The sequence below is a fragment of the Typha latifolia genome, chromosome 11 (genome assembly GCF_019914945.1).
Source record: "Typha latifolia isolate L0001 chromosome 11, TyphaL0001v2, whole genome shotgun sequence".
NCBI lineage: Eukaryota > Viridiplantae > Streptophyta > Magnoliopsida > Poales > Typhaceae > Typha > Typha latifolia.
The window spans coordinates 1,635,753-1,655,663 of NC_133096.1; the positions used below are offsets into that span (position 1 = coordinate 1,635,753).

General features: G+C 34.5%; 3 protein-coding genes across 10 annotated transcripts; 1 reads left to right on the plus strand and 2 right to left on the minus strand.

The window, feature by feature from the left end:
* Window positions 1-570: 570 nt before the first annotated feature.
* Window positions 571-7,395, minus strand: LOC140797810 (major pollen allergen Ole e 10-like). 7 transcript variants are annotated; one of them, XM_073151477.1, is made up of 4 exons: window positions 4,942-6,192; window positions 3,443-3,472; window positions 3,287-3,320; window positions 571-990 (listed from the first exon to the last, which is right to left on the minus strand). In XM_073151477.1, the coding sequence occupies exons 1-4, from the start codon at window positions 5,260-5,262 to the stop codon at window positions 710-712; spliced, it is 666 nt and encodes a 221-aa protein (XP_073007578.1). In that variant the 5' UTR covers window positions 5,263-6,192; the 3' UTR covers window positions 571-709. The 7 variants fall into 7 exon arrangements, 4 of the variants coding, with proteins under 4 accessions (XP_073007578.1, XP_073007581.1, XP_073007579.1 ...); XM_073151480.1 differs by having other exon boundaries at window positions 571-998; XR_012110717.1 differs by lacking the exons at window positions 3,443-3,472; window positions 4,942-6,192 and adding exons at window positions 6,838-7,187; window positions 7,275-7,395 and having other exon boundaries at window positions 896-998.
* Window positions 7,396-7,956: 561 nt separating this feature from the next.
* On the plus strand, window positions 7,957-9,607 carry LOC140797812 (nod factor hydrolase protein 1-like). Of its 2 annotated transcripts, none has more exons than XM_073151482.1 (2): window positions 7,957-9,249; window positions 9,333-9,607. In XM_073151482.1, exons 1-2 carry the CDS (start codon window positions 8,106-8,108, stop codon window positions 9,548-9,550), a joined length of 1,362 nt encoding a protein of 453 aa, XP_073007583.1. In that variant the 5' UTR covers window positions 7,957-8,105; the 3' UTR covers window positions 9,551-9,607. The 2 variants fall into 2 exon arrangements, with proteins under 2 accessions (XP_073007583.1, XP_073007584.1); XM_073151483.1 differs by having other exon boundaries at window positions 9,339-9,607.
* A 118-nt stretch (window positions 9,608-9,725) lies between these two features.
* LOC140797813 (15-cis-zeta-carotene isomerase, chloroplastic) lies at window positions 9,726-13,956 on the minus strand. The gene is made up of 4 exons (XM_073151484.1): window positions 13,436-13,956; window positions 10,563-10,709; window positions 10,245-10,454; window positions 9,726-10,089 (listed from the first exon to the last, which is right to left on the minus strand). Exons 1-4 carry the CDS (start codon window positions 13,862-13,864, stop codon window positions 9,754-9,756), a joined length of 1,122 nt encoding a protein of 373 aa, XP_073007585.1. The 5' UTR covers window positions 13,865-13,956; the 3' UTR covers window positions 9,726-9,753.
* Window positions 13,957-19,911: the final 5,955 nt, after the last annotated feature.

Genomic DNA, 19,911 nt, shown 5'->3' on the forward strand with positions numbered 1-19,911 from the left:
GCGTGCCGAGGTGCCGCAGTGCGAAGTTAGTTGGAGAACAACGGAGGAGTAGAGGTCAACGTCGTCCGCTAGTAGTAGGTTTGAGAATTGGGACTTGCGAGAGTTCTAACCTAGGGAGAGAGAAGCTAATGGTTCATACTACTTATATTTAATAGGGTATATATATGTACATATAATTTTATTTCGAGCTGGCTCAAGATCAAACTAGGCTCGAATTTAATTTCGAGTCTAGTTTCAACACTAAACTTTATTTTTGAGACAAGTTATAATTGTGCCAAACTCAAGCCGGCTCGATTATTTTAACAGCCTAGATCAAAGCAATCTCGAGAAGGCTTGAACATTTTGACAACCCTAAGATAAAAGACTGAGTTTGATTCCTCCCATAAATATAGGAGCTAATATTTGATAATTTTTTACATTCTCATACTCAGCTGGACTAAGCTCCTCTGAACAATTAATCATGGATATATGATGTTGTTCATTGCAAGCAAGTCAACAAATTAAAAGCAGAGGAGGCAACGCCATTATTCTTGTGTAAAGAGTTGCTACACAATATAAATAAGAGCTAGATAAGTTTCATGACCAATATCTACTATATATCCACCCATCCTTGCATGTTATACATTACAGTGGTCAAGTTAGAAGGATCTAGAGTTACAAATTCTCCATCTCAGACATAAGGTGGTTTCTTACAAAATTGTACATTCTTTCAAACGAACATCAGGATTAGACACAGGAAAGTAGGCATCAGCACAAGAGAAGGCAAGGAAGGAGAGCCAGAGATATCAACATTAGGCATGGTCGAGCCGAACCCTGGCGGATTTAACCCACCGAAACCACCGGTAAGGCCGGGCGGTGTCGGCATTGTTGTCGGTGTTGTCGTAGTTGGTGGTGGTGGTGTTATTGTTGGTGTCATCTGCGTCGTCGTCGGCGGTGGTGGCGGCGGCGGCGGCGGCTGTGTGTTAGTTTTAGGTGCGTTAGTAGAACCTCCTGCAGTGCTGCAGCTAAGGAGTGTTAACACTTTCAATAGCATTACCTGGTAAAAACTCGTTAATATATAGGCAAATAATGAGTGGAAAATTTATCAACATGTAAAAGAAAAGGAAAGAACTCTCTCTCTCTCTCTCTCTCTCTCTCTCTCTCTCTCTGTATATATATATATCTCTTGTCATCCACTTATCCTATGGATTGACCAAGATACACTTACATCAGTTTTTTTCGTATATATACCTTATCTTTTTTACAGATAATTTTTTTTTTCATCCTCTAAATTATTACTATTTTTTATAATAATTTTATGTAACATAATAACTCTATAACACAACGGAAGGGATCAAGTGAGGTATTTTTGATAATTTATATGTCATTATACTAAAAAAAATATGTAGAGATTATTTTGAAAAATTACGGTAGTTCAAGGAATAAAGAGAAATTTTGTTTGTCTTTATCCTTCCAAAATTAATCTACAGTTAAAGTTTGATTCATATAACAGTAAAACAAATTTGTTTTAAAAGATATGTATACTAATATATATATAAGAAGTATTTGAGGGGTATACATGTAAAAACACTAAACGTTTTGTTATTATCATTCACAACCAAGGTTCTATCGGGATCCGGATTGGCCGTCCAGAAAAATAATACTTATCGATGGTATCGGTCGTATCGGCCGTCGGTATCGGTCGTATCGGCCGTCTGTATCGAATCAAACTATTTTAATTAAGTAAAATTCTAAATATTATTAAAAATATTGAGAAATTTCTAAAAATTTAGAAAAAATTATAAGAAAATAAGAAATAATAATTACTCCCTCTCTTCTTTCCTATCCCTCTAACTTTTAGTCTGAAATATCTATTCTCTCCCATATTTTTTTTCCTATCTTTCTCTCTCTCTTTCTCACCCTTTTTTTTCATTTCCCTCTCGCTCACTCTCTCTTCCTTTTTTTCTCTCTCTCTCACCCTTTTTTTTTAATCTCTCTCTCTCTGCAGCAGGAAGTTGTCTGCTGCAGCACCCTACAGCTGCTGCTGTAGGTGGGTGTACAGGTCGAAACTAGCCTGGATCGAGATCGGCTATAGTCGATCCTGATCCGTTTCCGCCGATCCCGAGTACTGGAATTCTTGTTCACAACCTATTATGTGATACATTTTAATTTTAATGCTTAAAAACATATACTGACATAATAATTTTTTTTATTTTTAAAAATAAAAACTAAAATATCCTTTACACAGGTTGACACGAAGATTTCATGGGGTCATTTGCGTAAAAAAATATTTTAATTTTTAAAATAGCAAAAATGAGCCCTTGTATGTATTTGCATACAAAACAAACACATTAAGCTTTAAAAGCTCAATCTTGTAATTAGTAAAGCCCAAAATTTTACTTTTTTTTAATGCAAATAGCCCAGATTTGATGATCTCATACCATGTTATTGCTTGAAAAAAGAAAGAAGAAAAGATAGAATAATTACTTGGATTCTTTTAGTTAATCTCTCCCCTTAAAAAGCCAGAACTATGATTTATCCTACTTAGTGCGTTTGGTTGTAGGATTAAATAATAATGTGATAATATATCTCTTAGGATTACTAATCTTATATTATAATTTTAATCTACTGTTTAGTTTATATAGATAACTAAACAAAATTATATTATTATTCTTAATAAAATAAAATAGTAACATCAATTACTATTTAAAACTATTATTGATCATCTCAAATTTAAATTATATCATTAAATATCATTAAATTATATTATATTAATTATAATTAGTCATGTTCAATTTAAAGCAATCAGAATTAAAATAAAAAGAAATACAAAATAGTAGAATAAATTATATAAAAATGTTTAATAAAAATTATAATTTTTTAATATAGAAATACTTTAAATAAGTATAAGATATAAAATACGTATAATAAAAAAATAAAAATAAAATTTGTGTAATTAAGATTGTTAGTTATATATATATATAAATTTATTTCCACCTATTGGATAACTAATTCAATCTCATCTTTATTCCCTTATATTAAACAAACGCATGAATTATAACTATAGATTTTCTATTTGAAACTAATAATAATTATCCTTTATTATTCGCGGCGCCAATATTTTTTCATAAATGACTAAACTACTCCTACCATCGTCAAGAATAATTAAATCTGTGTATATCTCATTAACGATTAACTAATAATTATAAATTAGTCTAAACTAAAAAATATTTAAGTGCTGAAGTTTAATAATATACATAAGAGTAAAAGAGAATCTAAGTCAATCCATGTAGAGAAAAAGGCATACCTTGGAGATGAAGGGAATGTGCATGTCCCATAACCTATAACAAATAAAAAAAAAAGAAATTAAAAACCATAAAACAAAGTAAAAAGAAACTAAAAAATAATCCTAACATGAACTACAAGTAAAATAAAATAAAAACTAAAAAGCATTTGAAGGTACAATTCCATGCACAAGTGGTACGCATTCCACCTGGAAATGAAGAATAAAGGAGTAGTGAGAGGGGTATTTTCGTCATTTGGTCTCCGTCACCTTTGTAAGAGGGTATTATTGTCATTTTGGAGAATAGGCTACTTAGAGTTTTCCTACGTAAAAATGAAATACAAGCAAAAATACAAAATTTATGGGCTAAATTACATTTTTGCCACTTTGCTTGTGATATAATATCATAGCATAATTAGCATTAAAGCATATAATTAGAGAGTTATTTTCACCAATCTAGTATACTTGATAAAAAAGAATATTACTCTTTTTCTATGGTTCTCAAATTATTTATTAAAATACTATGGTTGCTGCTGTATAAGCTCCACATCAGTGAGATAAATAGGCTTATTGAGATAGTATTTTATGTAGCAATATATTTTAAGGAGAAATTATTATTATAAAAGATCAATTTACTTAAAAAACAAGATTGATAAGAAAAAAAAACCCTCTATAGTTGATTCCTCTCTTCTTCTCCTTCAAAAAATCTTCTCTTATACAATTCATCATAATCTTAGAGCTTACATCTCCTTTCTCTTTCATTCTCTACTCCAAAATTTAAAGAACAAAAAGACTAATTTTGTTTTAAAAACCTCCCACTTTAGTTTTTCTATTCATTCTTTAGAGAAAGAATCTCTCTTTAGCTCCTTTTTTTTATTTCTTGAAATATTATCATCTTCTCAGTGCATTAATGACATAGCTTTTAAGCTACTAATACAAAAAATATTATATAGAAATAAAAAAATATTTCAATAATATAGAGAATGGAATAGAGAATCTTGGATTATTATTACTAAACATAGTTCTCTAAAATAAATAAAAAATTGTAAATTAAAATGTTTAAATGTAGTAACATGTCAAGAAAAGCTGATGTAAATGCTATTCAGAGGGTAAATTAATTCTAAGCTTTTATTCTGAGTCATTTAAAAAATATATATAATATATATACTCAAACAAAGTTCAGGGGCAAAAATGTAACTTGAAAGAAGAAAGAAAGAGATAATGATGCCAAGACTTTTCCAACTATTGCCTATTTTTATATACATCCGTATTAACCTTTTAAACTATAAAAAAAATCTTTAATTCTTCTAACTGTATTAAAAAAATTTATCAAATGACTATTTACTCTTAATTTTAGTTTTTTTTTCTCTACAATCAGAGTAAAATAGTTTTTAGTTTTTAGAAGGCCTAAAATTAAATAGTAATTTTTATATATTATTATTCTCATAGAAAAATCTAATCGATAGAGACCGTGACATATAGGAGGTTTTCGTAATTAAGGGAGTTAATTTGTAAAAAAATAAATAAAAATAAATAAGAGGTCTATGAGTGAGCAATATTGGGTTCACATGTAATTATAAAAAAAGAAAACAAAAAAATACTGAAAAAAAGTTCAGTGGTAAAACCGTAATTTGAGTGAACATAAACAGAGAGAGAGAGAGAGAGAGAGTGGGTAGTACAGAACTGGGGTCGGAGACGGTGACGGTGGCGGCGCCGGCGAAGTCGCAAGCGCCGGGGGCGGCGTTGGATCTCTGGAAGTAGCTGTTGAAGGCGTAGGAGGCATGGGCGGAGAGGGTGTCCGGGAGGTAGCAGAGCCCGCTCGGCTGGATGGGCGCACAGTCGGCGCCGCCGGGGCCGCACGCGTAGTCCAGCGCCGCTTGCAGCGCCGCCGCACTCCCGCCGCCCCGAGCGATGCACCACATCGCCCCCTCCCCCTCCCTTATAACCATCGCCGCCGCCGCCACCACCAATCCCACGAAGAGCACCGCCGGTGATCCCATGCCAACGCTCACCGCCGAAGACGCCCCCACTCTCGACTCTCGAGTGAGGTTATGGGAAGACGGGAGGGAAGGAATAACGTTGGCTTTTTCTTTTCTTTTCTTTTTCTTTTCTTTGGTTTAATTGGACGGAAATGCCCTTGGGTCTGGGGAGGTCTAGTAGATGGCATCGTAGTGGTAGTAGATGGGATTGAGGGAAGGGTAGTTTGGGGAAAGAGGGAGGGTGGAGAGGATTGGATGGACGGCTGAGACACGCGGTGGGAGTAGCGAGATCGAGGGAGATGACACGTGGCGTACGTGCATGGAGTTTCACTGATGGAGGATGGATTAATTACACTTTGGTCCCTTGTGAACTATTATTTGACATTTTTAGTCGTCTAAAAAGTAAAAACTATATACAACCATCAAATGGTTATTTTACACTCAACTACTTTATCTCTTTTTTTAATAAAATAAAAGTAAAAATAATCATTAGAGCACCTAAAAGTAATAATTACATGATATTTGTTTTAAGAAAAGTTTAAATGAAAAATTAATGAAAAGGATATTAATATAAAATAAATATGAAGGTCTATAAATTAGTTAAGGAATTATTGCATTTATATTAATTTATTTGACTGTTTTCATTTATAATTTATATTTTAACCATATCAAAAATATTTTATTTGGCCCTTTCTATTAGGAGTCATTATGAGGTTATTGGTAGAAAAAATATGATAGTTTAGGAAGTGAAAAGAGAATTTAGAGATGTATGTTAGCACCCTTAGATTTAATATTTTGGAGATTTTGATCAAATAAATCTGTAGTGATATGTCCTATAAGTTAAAGAGATAGTTCTTAATTAGATAAGTAGCATTATGCTCTCGTAAATGAGTCTAATAAGTAAAGATGTCTTTTGTAGCAGGAGTAAGAGTGCAATACATAAAAAAAAATGATGAGTGCCAAATAGAAGTAAAAATACAATAAAAAAATGATACTTAGTATTTAAACAAAATAGTCAGTTAAATATAAGCCGTATAAGGTATACTACTCATTGGATGTGTTTATAAGAATATTACAGTACATCTAAAGCATTTCTCTCTCTTGGCAATATCCCAAATTAAGGACTTTAGTGATAGGTAGGGGCGTAATCGAGCCCAGATTAATCCAGCCGAGATTAATCCAGCTTAAATTAAAAATAATTTCGAGCCTATATCAAATTTAAACCAACATAATTTCAATTCAATCTAATTTTAAGCTAATTTCGAGCTCGAGCCTAAATAAGTCGATCAATAAATAATTTCAAATCTTAACCAATTTATGCTAAATTTTGAGCTGATTTAAGCTTGAATCAAACTTAAAATAAAATCTAATTTAAATATATAAACTAATAGAAATATCTATGTATTTAAAAAAAATATGATAAAAATAAAATTCAGAACTAAACTCTATAAGATCAAAGTTCACATAATAATCAACTTAAGTAAATCTTATAATATAACAGAATTATAAAATAATATAAAAAAATATTATTTATATTATATATATATATATATATATATATATATATATATATATTATAATTATTTCGAATCTTACCGAGCTTGTTTGATTAATTTGACAGGCCTATTGGTAGGAAAGGATGCCTAACGTAGAAAATACATCTGCAACTGATCAAACCTTCTTCTTTTCTCTCCTCCAGCACATTGATTCATTAAACTTTACCAAAACCCAAGCATCTGGAAGTAGGAACTGGGCCTTCCAGCTGCAACCAGCAGCAACAAGATGAAGTGGTCAGCCATAGGGAGGAAGTAAAAGGAAAGATGCTAAAAGGCAGGCCTCTTTTCTTCCAACCATCTCCAGAGGAGCCAAAGGTTCTCTTCTCAATACTTATCTTGCACAAAAGACACAGCCTTTTTCCTCTCCTCCATCAGCAGCTAGCTTTGGTACTGCAAGGCACATGGCAGTGTAGGTCAGCTTGTGTTTTAAAGAATGCCATCAAAATTTCAAATTGTCTTAAACAAGCTGCCACCCACCTGGCGACAATAGTATAACAGCTAACATTTCAACCAAATTGTACCAACTTCAAGGAGTGCCTCTTTGACTCTTCAAATTGATGGCACTACAATCAGTTGAGTGAAAACTATCTCTTTCACCTGTGGAATAACTTTTGTACTAGTTTAATTTATTTTACACTTTCATAAAAAAATAAAAACTTACATGGGTTTAAGTTATTATGATGTTTAGTTACAATTATCAGATGAGACTGTATAAATGTCTATTTCACATCCCTATAAACAATTAAGCAACTTAGCCCAAACCACAGGGGGGGTTAAAGTGCTGAAATTTAAAAATAATATGCTAGATTGAAATCAAAATACTGGTAAACTGTAATTTACCAAACAATTTTAAACTACTGGGGGAGAGGCAGCAGGTGCAGAGTGGGCACATGCAACCAAGCTGAGTTTGTCTACAGTGAGAGTTAATGGGTGATAGGCTTCCAGGAAATCCGAGTATAACTGTATATGAGAAATTGAATAAGGTTGTCATGCCTTCTATCCAGATCCAGTGATCCTCATGTCCCACTTATTTACTGGGAAACTTTTATAAGGAAAAGTGATCTGAATTCATCTTTTAAAAGTAAACCACTTGCACTCCACAAACTAAACACCTTCTCCTTTTAGCTGGCCTTCAGTCCTCAGGTGCTCAAATATTACACATTAACATATATGCACTCTCTACCCACAACTAAGATTCTCTATCTTCCTCTGCAACTTTCCCTGATCTCCTCCATTCACAAACAATGCCCATTGCCAACTCTGTCCTCATACTGACATTAACATCCTCACACTCTTTAACTTCTCAAGATGGGTCAAATATCCTTCACCTTAGCCTTCATCTCCCTCATTATACTCCCACTTGCTTCTCTTTCAACATCTCAGAGGCACTGCACATCTCCTGATCAGGTTAGAGCTGGCTACTGGTTCTCTAGCTCTAATCACTACTCCCCAATTTCCAGCATCAACACCTCTCTTTACACTCATCTCTACTACTACTACATCACCATTGATCCTGCGGTCTCGACCGTCGCGCTCCCTCCACCTGATCAAGTTCCACTCTTCGCCACCTTCTCTGCAACCCTCAAGTCGAGCAATCCATCCCTCAAGACCCTCTTGTCCATTGCTACTGATGAACATCAAAGTAGTGCATCAAATGCTGCATTTTCCACCATGGCAGCTGATCCAAACCTTCGGGCAACATTCATCACTTCCACCATAGAATTAGCCAGGGCAAATGCGTTTGATGGATTGGATTTGGCATGGCAGCTCCCGGCATCGTCTATCGACATGGCCAATTTTGGAATCTTGCTTGAAGAATGGAGAGCTCGTATCGAGGAGGAAGCACAGAATGCATCACCGCCGCTCCTCCTAACAGCCACAGCATACTTTTCCAATCACCTGTTTGAGGGGCCAACGGACAATCTTGACTACCCGACAGATGCAATCTCAAAGAACCTTGATTGGCTCAATACTCTATCATTTGGTTTTCACAAGAACAGCAACATCACCACTGCTGATGCCCCACTTTCTGAAAAGGCCTCCCATTTCTCTGCAAGCTACGGCATTATATCTTGGCTGGATGCTGGAATCCCTCCATGCAAGTTGGTCATGGGTGTCCCACTATATGGAAGATCTTGGTTTCTAAAGAACAAAGTGAAGAATGGCATAGGTGCACCTGTTGTAGCTAGTGGACCTAAGCAGAAGATGAGCAACCAGACTGGGATGATGGCTTACTCTGAGATTGAAGAGCTCTTAACTGATACAAGTGTGGTTGTCACATATGATAATTCGACTGTATCTGCATATTTTTCCTCGAGCAATCTCTGGGTCAGCTTCAACAGTCTGGCTGTGGTGGAGGAGAAGATAGAATTTGCTCTGTACAATAGATTGCTGGGCTACTTCCTCTGGCCAATTAGTTTTGACAATTCAAATTGTACAGTATCAAAACAAGGTAAGAATCCTATAACTCTGAAACCGAGAGATGCTTACTGTGCCTTTGGCATCTCTGCTAAGAACATCTGATTTCTCTTGCAGCATCAGATGTTTGGCTTAAGTATTATGATTCTCCATACTTCAAGGATGGTTATCTCTTCAGACAAGCAGCAGCTCCATTTGAACTGCCACCACTAGACGATTCCACCACCGCATCAGCAGCAGGATCTAGAGCAAAGCAAGCATCTTTAAAAGGTCTCAATCGTCACCTACATCTGTGTCTTCTGTTGTTTCTTTTCTTTTACCAAACAATTGTCTAAGTACCTCAAAAGTGTAAAAAGAAATCCATCTGACCGTAGGCATCTTGATTCAAAGTATATGGTGTGTTCAATATTTATCCTTTGCTATATTTGTTAAAGCAAAAATTTTCATTTTGACAATGCTGCAATATCACAGCTTCTCTGAGAAAAAGTTTATATATATATATATATATATATATATATATATATATCAGTCAGCAATTTTACCAGTGAAGACGTAAGCTGGACAATTGCATCAGTGGATGTGCAAAATATGCACCAAGAGTAAAAACTGTGATAACTAAATATGGTAGCCTAACAAATTCCATGTAATAATTCTCGGGCAACTTTTGACGTCCATCAAGGATTGCGGCAAAAGGAATAATGCTTGTTCTTCTCTTTAAGACTTCAAAAGCTTGACCATATCGTGATGCCAGCCTCCTATCTCCATTCCAAACTCCAAAAAGATGATGAGCAATCAAGCCAATGGAAGCCGCAGCTACTACTGAATTACCAATCCAGAGAGTGTGAGCTAAGCACCAGATTACCTGGCCGACCATCTGAGAATGGAGTAGACTATATTTTAATAAGTGTTGACTATATAAAATCAGCCAACTGAGGAAGTGCTGACTCAAATTTGTAAGAATTATATAACTTTGAACTTTAATTGCCAACATAGAGAAGGGAAACAGGGAATAATTAGAGGACCATATACCTGAGGATGTCTGGTGATTCGCATTATTCCAGTTTCCCACATATGCAGTTTAGGCTTGTCGACAGCTGCGACTTCTAATAGGTTAAATGTCGATGGGTACAATAAGAAAAAAGAGATGAATGATGAAAACCACACAAGCTCATGGATGCCAGGGACACTCTGGACTTGCCATAGTTGAATACCATCATAACGGTGATTGATGAAGTAAACCTATAGCAATGGCCATAATTAATTATCGAGAGGACAAATAGAACAACCAAGCAGAAATTACATGCCATTTTCTCTCCTATCTGCACAAAAATGAGGAGAAAACCTTACAATAGTACTAAATGCTAAAGGCAGGGAAATTCCTGCAAATAGAACACGGTAAGCCCGTTCCCCTATGAGTCTTTCACCAGCATCACGTAAACTTGCCATTCCACTATGAACAGTGGCGAAAATGAATATGAGGATCAACATTCCAACCTGCATAAAAATGTCAGAAGAATCAGCATTTAAAGTTTTGAACATCCCAATAAAGCTGGAACAAATACAGCAAGATTTGTCTAGTGCATAAAATAATTAGACTAGATAAGAAACAGTTTCCACCAAGAAACCAGTACACTTTCTCTGGAAAAAGGACACCAAGTTGAACTAGCATGGATATTTTAAGGTTCCATAAATATGGATTGTCTCCCACTATAAATGATGATGGTGCTCTATTTAATGACAAGTTATTTTCGAATCTCTTTGGCATGAGAGCCAATTAATTGCTTGCGAATCAACCAACCATCTACCATCCTGATATCCAAGAATTGAAAACAGAGCAAAGAATTTAATTACTAAGCAATCCATTTTATGATGCTGTATCTCCTGATAAGGGCATTAAGAGGAGAGAATTACAGGAAAAAAAAGAGAAAAGAAAGACATATCATTTCTACAGTTCTACCCCATAATTTGAGATGATCAAGGTACAACCGTACATGTGACCAATCTGACGAAAGGGTTATGCCCTTGGTTGTCTACTAATAACAGAAATTGTTCTCTTGCAAGAGAAAGAGAAACAAACAGCTTAATTACCTGCACTTCATGGAGATGAAATTATTAAACTATTATATTATGTATCAATCAAAAGCTTCTCTAACAGTTGTTTCAAATAACTTTATACTGAAAGATTAGTGTTCTATGAAAGTTTATTTTGTAGGATCTTCATTTAAGTTTTTGATAAATAAGACTAATATTAGTGTTCTATGAGTAACTTAGTCATGGCTAGACTTGAATCAAATGAGTACATATTCTTTTCAGTGCAAGTGGATTATTTATGTCAAGATGGATTGTCCCCCACATTCCAATGTTTAGATGTGGATAGGGATGGATTAACCTATTCTCAGTTCTCCACTAGTCATCCAGAGAACCGTAAATGACTGATTGGGTAAATAATCACCAATAGCTTAGGAATCTTCAACCTTCCACATTTACATGAATAAGACATTTTGCACCACACCAGAAATTGGTACTGCATCTTATATCAGAGTCATTCAAATTATTGCTACATTAGTTCACAACAAGCTTGACCACAAACTTGAGGCCAAACTTGACTTCATCTAAAATACCCTATAAACTTTTTACATCAATCTGAACAACTCAATTATGCAGTATGCACATTGCTCAATCTACTTGTTCCATAGAAAGAACATTTATTGTACCATAGTGCAACATCATCTTAGCCTCATGCATTATGCCAGACCTTATTGGTCCGAACAACTTATAAATGGCTGATCAGATAATTGTCCGACTGCAATGAGAATTGCAGAATGTGAAAGCAGTTAATTCCACATATATATTTTATTTTAATTTTTCTGTTTCTATCTGCAGTATCAGCTTTTCTGATCAAATATTTTTTATCTGATGGAGCTCCTAAAAATGACTATATGAACTACTAGAAGGCTCTGCCTTTTTGATATCCAAATCTTTTGCTTCCCACTTATCCTCCCTCTATCATGAATACATGAAAGTGGTGGAATAGTGGATATGACATGTCTATAGAAATTGTTAGTAGTACTAAATGACATGTGCGACTAATTTAAATAACCAACCCCAAATATGTTGGCCCATCAAGCTTCATCCTCATTGTCATACTATGTCTAAAGTAGTACAATTTTCTCCAAACTGCTAGTCATATTTTTAGATGTTAGCAGAAAATTTAACCATAGGAAACTTACAACTAACACATATATCAATTACTTATAAAGGATTTCATTTCAGATAGTCTGACTTTAAGTTAATCCGTACTGCCCTGCCTCTTCACAGTTAAATCTGAACCTGCTCAGGTAAGAGCATCAACAATAGTTTATTAGCACAGAAATTCAATACTGAGAAGATTAGTCACTTCTTACCCAAGACTATTGTTTCAGTCCACATCATCAATTTGTCGGGCTATGCAAATTTCGATATTTCACAAGCCCTCTCTCATGTTATAGATTAAAATTCTCTATCAGAATTCTGAATAAGTAAAAGTAGAAACTTCATGTTTAACCATCTGAATATAAACTTAAGCAGTTAAGCCATTATCAAGCAATTGCAGATGATTGTATAGTCATGCTCAGCTCAAATTAGAGGTCAACTCTTGTCAAAATTAATAAAAGAATATTGTTCAAAACAGAATGTACCACCAGACAACATGAGACAACTACTTCACATTCTGTTGGAAAAACCATCCACAGGATAGGTTTGCCATCCTTCCCTTTATTGCTCATGTCCAAAAGACTTCACGATCATCTCTCCCACAGATTATCATGGTTCTGGCAAACAATTTGATGTCACTGTCCCATGAATAATTACATGTGATGATGTTGCAGTTAGTCATATATTCTTCTGCCTCACATCACTTGACCTTTGAACACTTAAACTTAAAGTTGCACTAATTATCATTAATTTACATCTTTTACCTGAAGTGGTTGGCTTATCACTGCACTGTCAGGTTCAGAGCAGACTAGATAAAGAAAACAAACGACAAAAAAAACTCACCAAGAATAATCCATTCATATAACTATATAAAAGCCAATGTAATGCATCTTAGCTTAGTTTCCAACACTCAATAAAATTCCCATAACAATGAGAACAAGGATAACCCAATAATCTAATCGACATACAATTCAACAAATTAAATCCATCAAAGTCCCTAAAGATTGGAACTTTATGATAGAACTCACCTCGTGACTGCTCGAAACGCCCGAGACAGCATCCACAAACGCCGACCCGAATCCCGTGGAAGGATCAATCCACACAACATTCAACCCAAAGAGCACAGCGCCGAGAATTCCGGTGAAATAGACCCAAGAAGCGAGCTTTTGCTCCCCCAAATCGAACGCCGCCGAGTCCTCGCCGACGAGAGCGTCGTCGGCGACGGAATCCTCAGTTTCGGGATCGCCTATGGACGTTCCTCTCGCGTGAATTCTACCGGAGACTAGAAGGGGTCTATCCGAGCTGGGTGCTACGGAATGCCTCCCAAGATTAGAGCTTTTGAAGGGCTTTGAGGTGCGGATAGCACGGGTAGATCGGAAGGAGGAGATTGGGCGGTTGTGGAGTTTGGAGGGGAGGGAGAGAGATGAAGATAGGGAGAGGAGGAGCGAAGACGCCATTTTTTTTTCTTGTTTGAAGGAATTAGTGAGAGAAATACGAGAGAAGTGCAGAGAGCGAGCGAGAGAGGTAATGAGTAAAGATGAGGATTTTTGAAGGAATTATTTATTACTTTTATAAAGAAAATGGATGCAATATGGCATCTTGGTAGTGGAATGCTTTGCAAGGGGGTTTTGGATGACTACTTATTTTATGTGGGTCAATTTTAATCGCCATATAATTGATGCATTCATTTTAATATGTATCTAATTAAGCACTAGATTGACCTGTGTAAGATTTGCTCGTATCGAATCCCAATTTGGCTCAATCAGGATGTGAAATTGACTCAATCGAGCCTAGCCGAGTTCGGGTCTAGTTCGACTAAGAGAATAAGAATAGGACTCTGGCGTATTTCATTATTCCTCCCTCTCTTAGTTTGAAAATACTAAAATACACTATGGAGATTAGAGAGTACCCTTTGTTTTTTAGGAAAAATCTAAATTAATTAGCTACCCTAGTTATAGTAAGCACTACGAACGCTAGCAACCAAAATGTGCATCAAGGAGGCTGCCCAGGAGCAACTAAAAGTTATATTTCTACTATAATTTGCGAGACTATCAGTTAACTAATAAGCCTCATGGTAAATATAATTAATGAATAGGAAAATAAAAGAAGATAAAAAGAAAATATAATCGTTAATGATTGCAGTGATAGCAACCAAAATGTGCATCAAGGAGGCTGCCCAGGTGCAACCGAAAGCCATATTTCTACTGTAATTTGTGAGATTGTCAGTTAACTAATAAGCCTCATTGTAGATATAATTAATGAATAGGAAAATAAAAGAAGATAAAAAGAAAATACAATCGTTAATGATCGCAATGATAGCAACCAAAACATGCATCAAGGAGGCCACCCAGGTATAACCGAAAGCTATATTTCTACTATAATTTGTAAGACTGTCACTTAACTAATAAGCCTCGTTGTAGATATAATTAATGAATATGAAAATAAAAGAAGATAAAAAGGAAATACAATCGTTCATGATCGCAACAATAGCCCAAGGAGCCGGATATTAACCATTCAAAATATTGACGAGAAGCAAAGAGTTGATTTCAAATATAAGATGGGTGATACCACACTGATGGATGTAGAGGAGGGTGCCTTTATCGTAAGAGGAGAGTGGCAGACCTTATACTGAATGCCCATGATAATTGAGGAACCCAGTAAGGTGTGCCAAATGAAGTCCACTCCACTAGGTTCGTTGAGAATAGAATAAGAGTCATCGATATTGAGTTTGAGGAAACTAAAAGTAAATGGTTCCCCGCTGATAAGGCAAGGAGAGGGGGTGGGCCCGATAATAGAGGGAGAGAGAATCTCATAGCATTCCTCAACTATAGGTAGAGGCAAGCATCCCACAACTAAGTTGAGTTTAGGTTGAGCTCTCCGAGTTGATTGGGATGGATTTTTATTTGTCAAACCACTTGCCAATCACTTTAGCCTGGTCGGGCTAGAATATTCTACCCTGTTACTATCCATTAGCCTGGGGAATGTTGAGCTCGAATAGAGTGTAATGGTAGGATGTATCTTAAATATTTTAGCAATATTACTATCCCACCAAAATATGTTTATTACTTCTCATACAGAAATGTTAATATAGTACTTTTCGATTAACTAACTTTTTATGTGAGACTAAATAACCATAAAAAATAGGCGGACAACATAAGGGCTTTTAGAGCAAGCTACCAACTAGTGTAATGGGTCGGGTTATCGAGCTAGGCCGAGCAAGCAAAGACCTAACCTGTATCACTCATTGCTAAACCACGCTAGGGCCAATGCCGGGCTTAGCCCAGCTCATTTCAGACAGGTTTGTATTGGGCTTGGGTGAGTCGAATCAGTTGGTCACTACTAACTTATGCTATGATAACTATCTAGACATTACCACCTGTGAATCGCAATGTTACCATAGATTTTTTAACAAAACATTTAATATTATCTCAAGAGTCATTTAGTTACAGGATAAAAGTGAAATAAAAATAAAATAGAAACTTATCGTGAGATAAGAGACGGTGGTTGAAAAGGAAAAAGTAATTCGTGCAGCGAAAGATCTTGAATTTGAGACATACATGTAATGATGTGTTGGATAACAATAAGGGATAAAAATGATATAAGAATGAATTTACTTGTGATAATTAGAATAAAGAATAAAAAATAATTAAATAAAATTTTATTGCCCTATCCTTGGTTTAATATACATAGATCTTTATAATTTTATTTTACAATTATTATATTGCCTACTCATAGTTACTTTTGAAATCTCTGCCCAAAATTAATTTTAGTGATCAAATATACATACCAAGTATATTTTATTTTCATAGCATTATAATATTCTATATGAATATTAAAATGTGGCACAATACATACATCATCATAAATAATATATAAATAAAAAATTATTTAATGTAAATAAATAATTAGGTAAAAGAGGATAACTCACCCTCCTTATCTCATACTGGAGTTATTTGGCATCCCTTTGACAAGATTTTTCTAGGATAAAAGTGAGTTTCTCCCCTATGTTTGACCCCTTTATCCTTGTTATCCAAATGCAAGTGACTTGATATGATCAGGAGTGTAATCAAGCCAAGCAATGTTTAAGCTTGGCTTGACATTAATTCCAAGTATGAATTGAGTATGTTTAATTTAGGCTTATCATGAGCTGCTTACTAAGCAAATTTCAGTCTATTTTAAATCAAATTAAACTGATTTAACTGTGATCAAACTTGACTTCAGCTAGATCCAAAAGTTTTCAATTGCAATTATGTAAAACTCTCTTTATATTATTTTTTTTCAATTCCTAACATTCAACCAAGCTGCTTATGTGAAAGAATAGTATTATGTCTGCTCTTCTTTTCTTTCTTTTATTTTGGATAAAAGTCTGTAAACATATAAAATTCATTAAAACTCAAAGTTACAATCCAAACTCGAAGGTTGATCAAGAGTGTAATCATAACGCTAAAAAAAATTGATTAGCGAGAGATAGAAATAGCTGAGCCCTTATTTATTTTGAGTTTAGGATTCCCTTTTGAACTTAGTTCAGAGACCCCCTAAATCGATTCAATAACAAACTATCTTTTAATCTTTTTTATATCTAATTAAGTTTACTTAATAAATATTAAGACTAAAAAATAAGACTAACTAATCAAGTTCGGCACTTAACTTCAAACCAAACTAGGCCGAGGAATTGACACAGAATGAGTTCAATACCACTAACAAAATGTCCTTTTCATGACCTGCTTATCTAAAAGTGAAATCACCATGCAGAGCATGAGGTTGGAATTCACAGTGAGCAACTCATTTGAACAGAGCCCTGCCATATCAATAGGTTTGTGTACTTGGTCCAGGCAAGCAATCAATGGCAATCCACCTTGAGGTCAAGCTCAATTGAGAAATGGCAATCCAATAGCAAGTGCTCAACTACTTCTATCCTAGAGCTACAGATATATAATGCCCAATTCCTCAAAGTCAAGCAACCAGCATCAAAGGACATCACTCACCAGGATGGCTGGCACCAACCAAAATAATGCCACAGGAACGTTCTGACTCCAGGTATAGCGTCCTTCCAATGCCAAATTAACTTCCAAGTTTTCTATTTATAACATTTAAAGAATAGCTAGCTCATTTGCCATTGGATAGAGAAGTCAATACCAACTTCACTGAAAATACCCCTGTAGTAGCTGACTCGATACAGAAGCAGAGAATGGCCTAACAATGCCGGGCAAGGAAATGGTCTTAATAAAGTTACTGCTTTAATCTGAACTCGAAATGAGATCCTTAATCCAGAAAGGGGGAGCCATGAGCCATGAGCCATGCTTAATGGAGATGGAAGTTTCATTACCCACAGGCCACAAGCCACTTGGTGCAGTGATTTTAGGAGTGAAAATGGATCGGATATGAATCGGATAGTGCTCAATCCACATTCGGATTTATATTTCTTAGTCCGGATATAAACTCGGATACGAATATTGGACGGATAACAAAATTTAAAACTATATCCAAACTAAAGAGATATGGATAATTTTTGGATAGAGGATCGAATCTTAAATAAATATTGATAGAATTTTAAACAGATTATGATATTTTATTTAGACATAATTAACACAAAAATATTAAGAGTTTCACAAAATATAAATTTTTTGTATATTAAACACATATAAAATTAGAGAAATTAATCTCTACAAATAATATATAACACATTATTAGTAATAGTATTAATATTTACTATTTAAATAAGCGAACTAAAAACTATAAATTATTCAAAAAAATATGCAGGTAAACGGATATCCGATATTGATATCCGAATCCATATATTATATCCGACTCGTATCTAAATCTGTATCCGAGTTTTTTTAAAAAATTCTCTCCGTATCCGAATCGGATAGAAATTTTTTATTCGAATCGGATTGGATAGCGGATCAGGTCATTGACTTGTCTACACCCCTAGGTAGCCGAGATACATGTCCTTCATGGCCAGCGTCTTCATCCTAAGTGCCTCAATGGCAATGCTGCGATTGGGAGGCACACTTAGTCTGCTAAAATGAATGGCAAATTTATCAATGTTGATATCCTGCCTTGAGAAGTTGCAAGAAATGCCTATGAAAATGTTGATATCCCTCTTACAATGGCTTTGCCAAAGAGAAGAATACTACCATCCGAGAACATACGATGCGAGAGTGGTGACTCCTCAGGTAGCTTTGATACCGCTAATTCTTTTGAGTTTCATGTCCTTATCAATCATAAGAGAGAGAATACTGAAGCCAAGTATAAAACATAAAAATATGAGAGAAATGGCACCTTTGTCTTAGGCTCCAAGACAAGAGAATCATTTCTTATAATATCATTAGACATCAAACAAGAGAATATGACACTATATATATATATATATATTTATATTTCAAAAGTTCCCAATTAATGAAATCAAAGAAGACATCACAAAACCCCACATAGGACATAGAAGATGACATGACAAATAGATTTAAAAGGAACTTTTGGTATATCCACAGCCTGTGGAAATAAGAGGAAGAAATAGGTTTTTTTTTTTTTTTTTTTTTGCATGTATATCTTATTAAAATTTCTTCTTGTGTGTTTACCCTTAAAACTTATTTCTTTTAGAATAATTACATCTAAATCTCTCAGAATTTTGCTTATTTTCATATACATACCCTCATATTTATTTTCATTGAGACATTGATGATTGACCCACTTAACTATGTAAAACCACTGAAATATCTTTTTCAATAGTTGCCTGTATATTCTTTTCGTTAAAAAAATATATATGTGATTAATTTTAATATTCCAAGCACTATTTTACTCTTATTTTAGAGGGGAAAAAAAGAAGGTTAAGAGTAATATGACTATTTAGAATTTTTTTTATTAACGTTATCAAGGGGTGAGATATATTAAATAGCTGTTAGGAGGTGTAATTAGCTTCTTTTTTTTCTTTTTGAGTACATCTCAAAGCTATTAACCTTTAGAATTTTTATAAATCTAATTATCAAAACATCAACTCGACATAAATATATGTGTTTTCTTAAGGGTTTTTCTATTTTTTTTCATCTATTATGTTACTAAGATTTTAGCATATATTTGTCAAAAAATAACCTAAAAAATATCCACATAAAAGCAATTAATTTGAAGGATATACATGAAAACATGAAGTTTAGAATATATATATATATATATATATATATATATATATATATATATATATATATATATATATATATTCAAATAAGTTACTTCAGAAGGTATACATACAAAATTAATAAATAAGAATTGAGCTTTGAGAGTGGGTGTTACAAAAATCTATAGGATTTTTATTGTGGGAAGAAAATATTTTACTTCTTTTAGTTTGGGCAAAATTCAAAGTGCACCATGGGCTCTCATTTATTACAGTTAACCTCTTGTAATTTTGACTTACTTACAACATTTAGTTTTTTCTCGAAAGATAATGGTGAGAATGATTCTCTATTAAAGGTTGTGGAGTTTTTCGTATTTTAGCTCTTCATCTTACCTC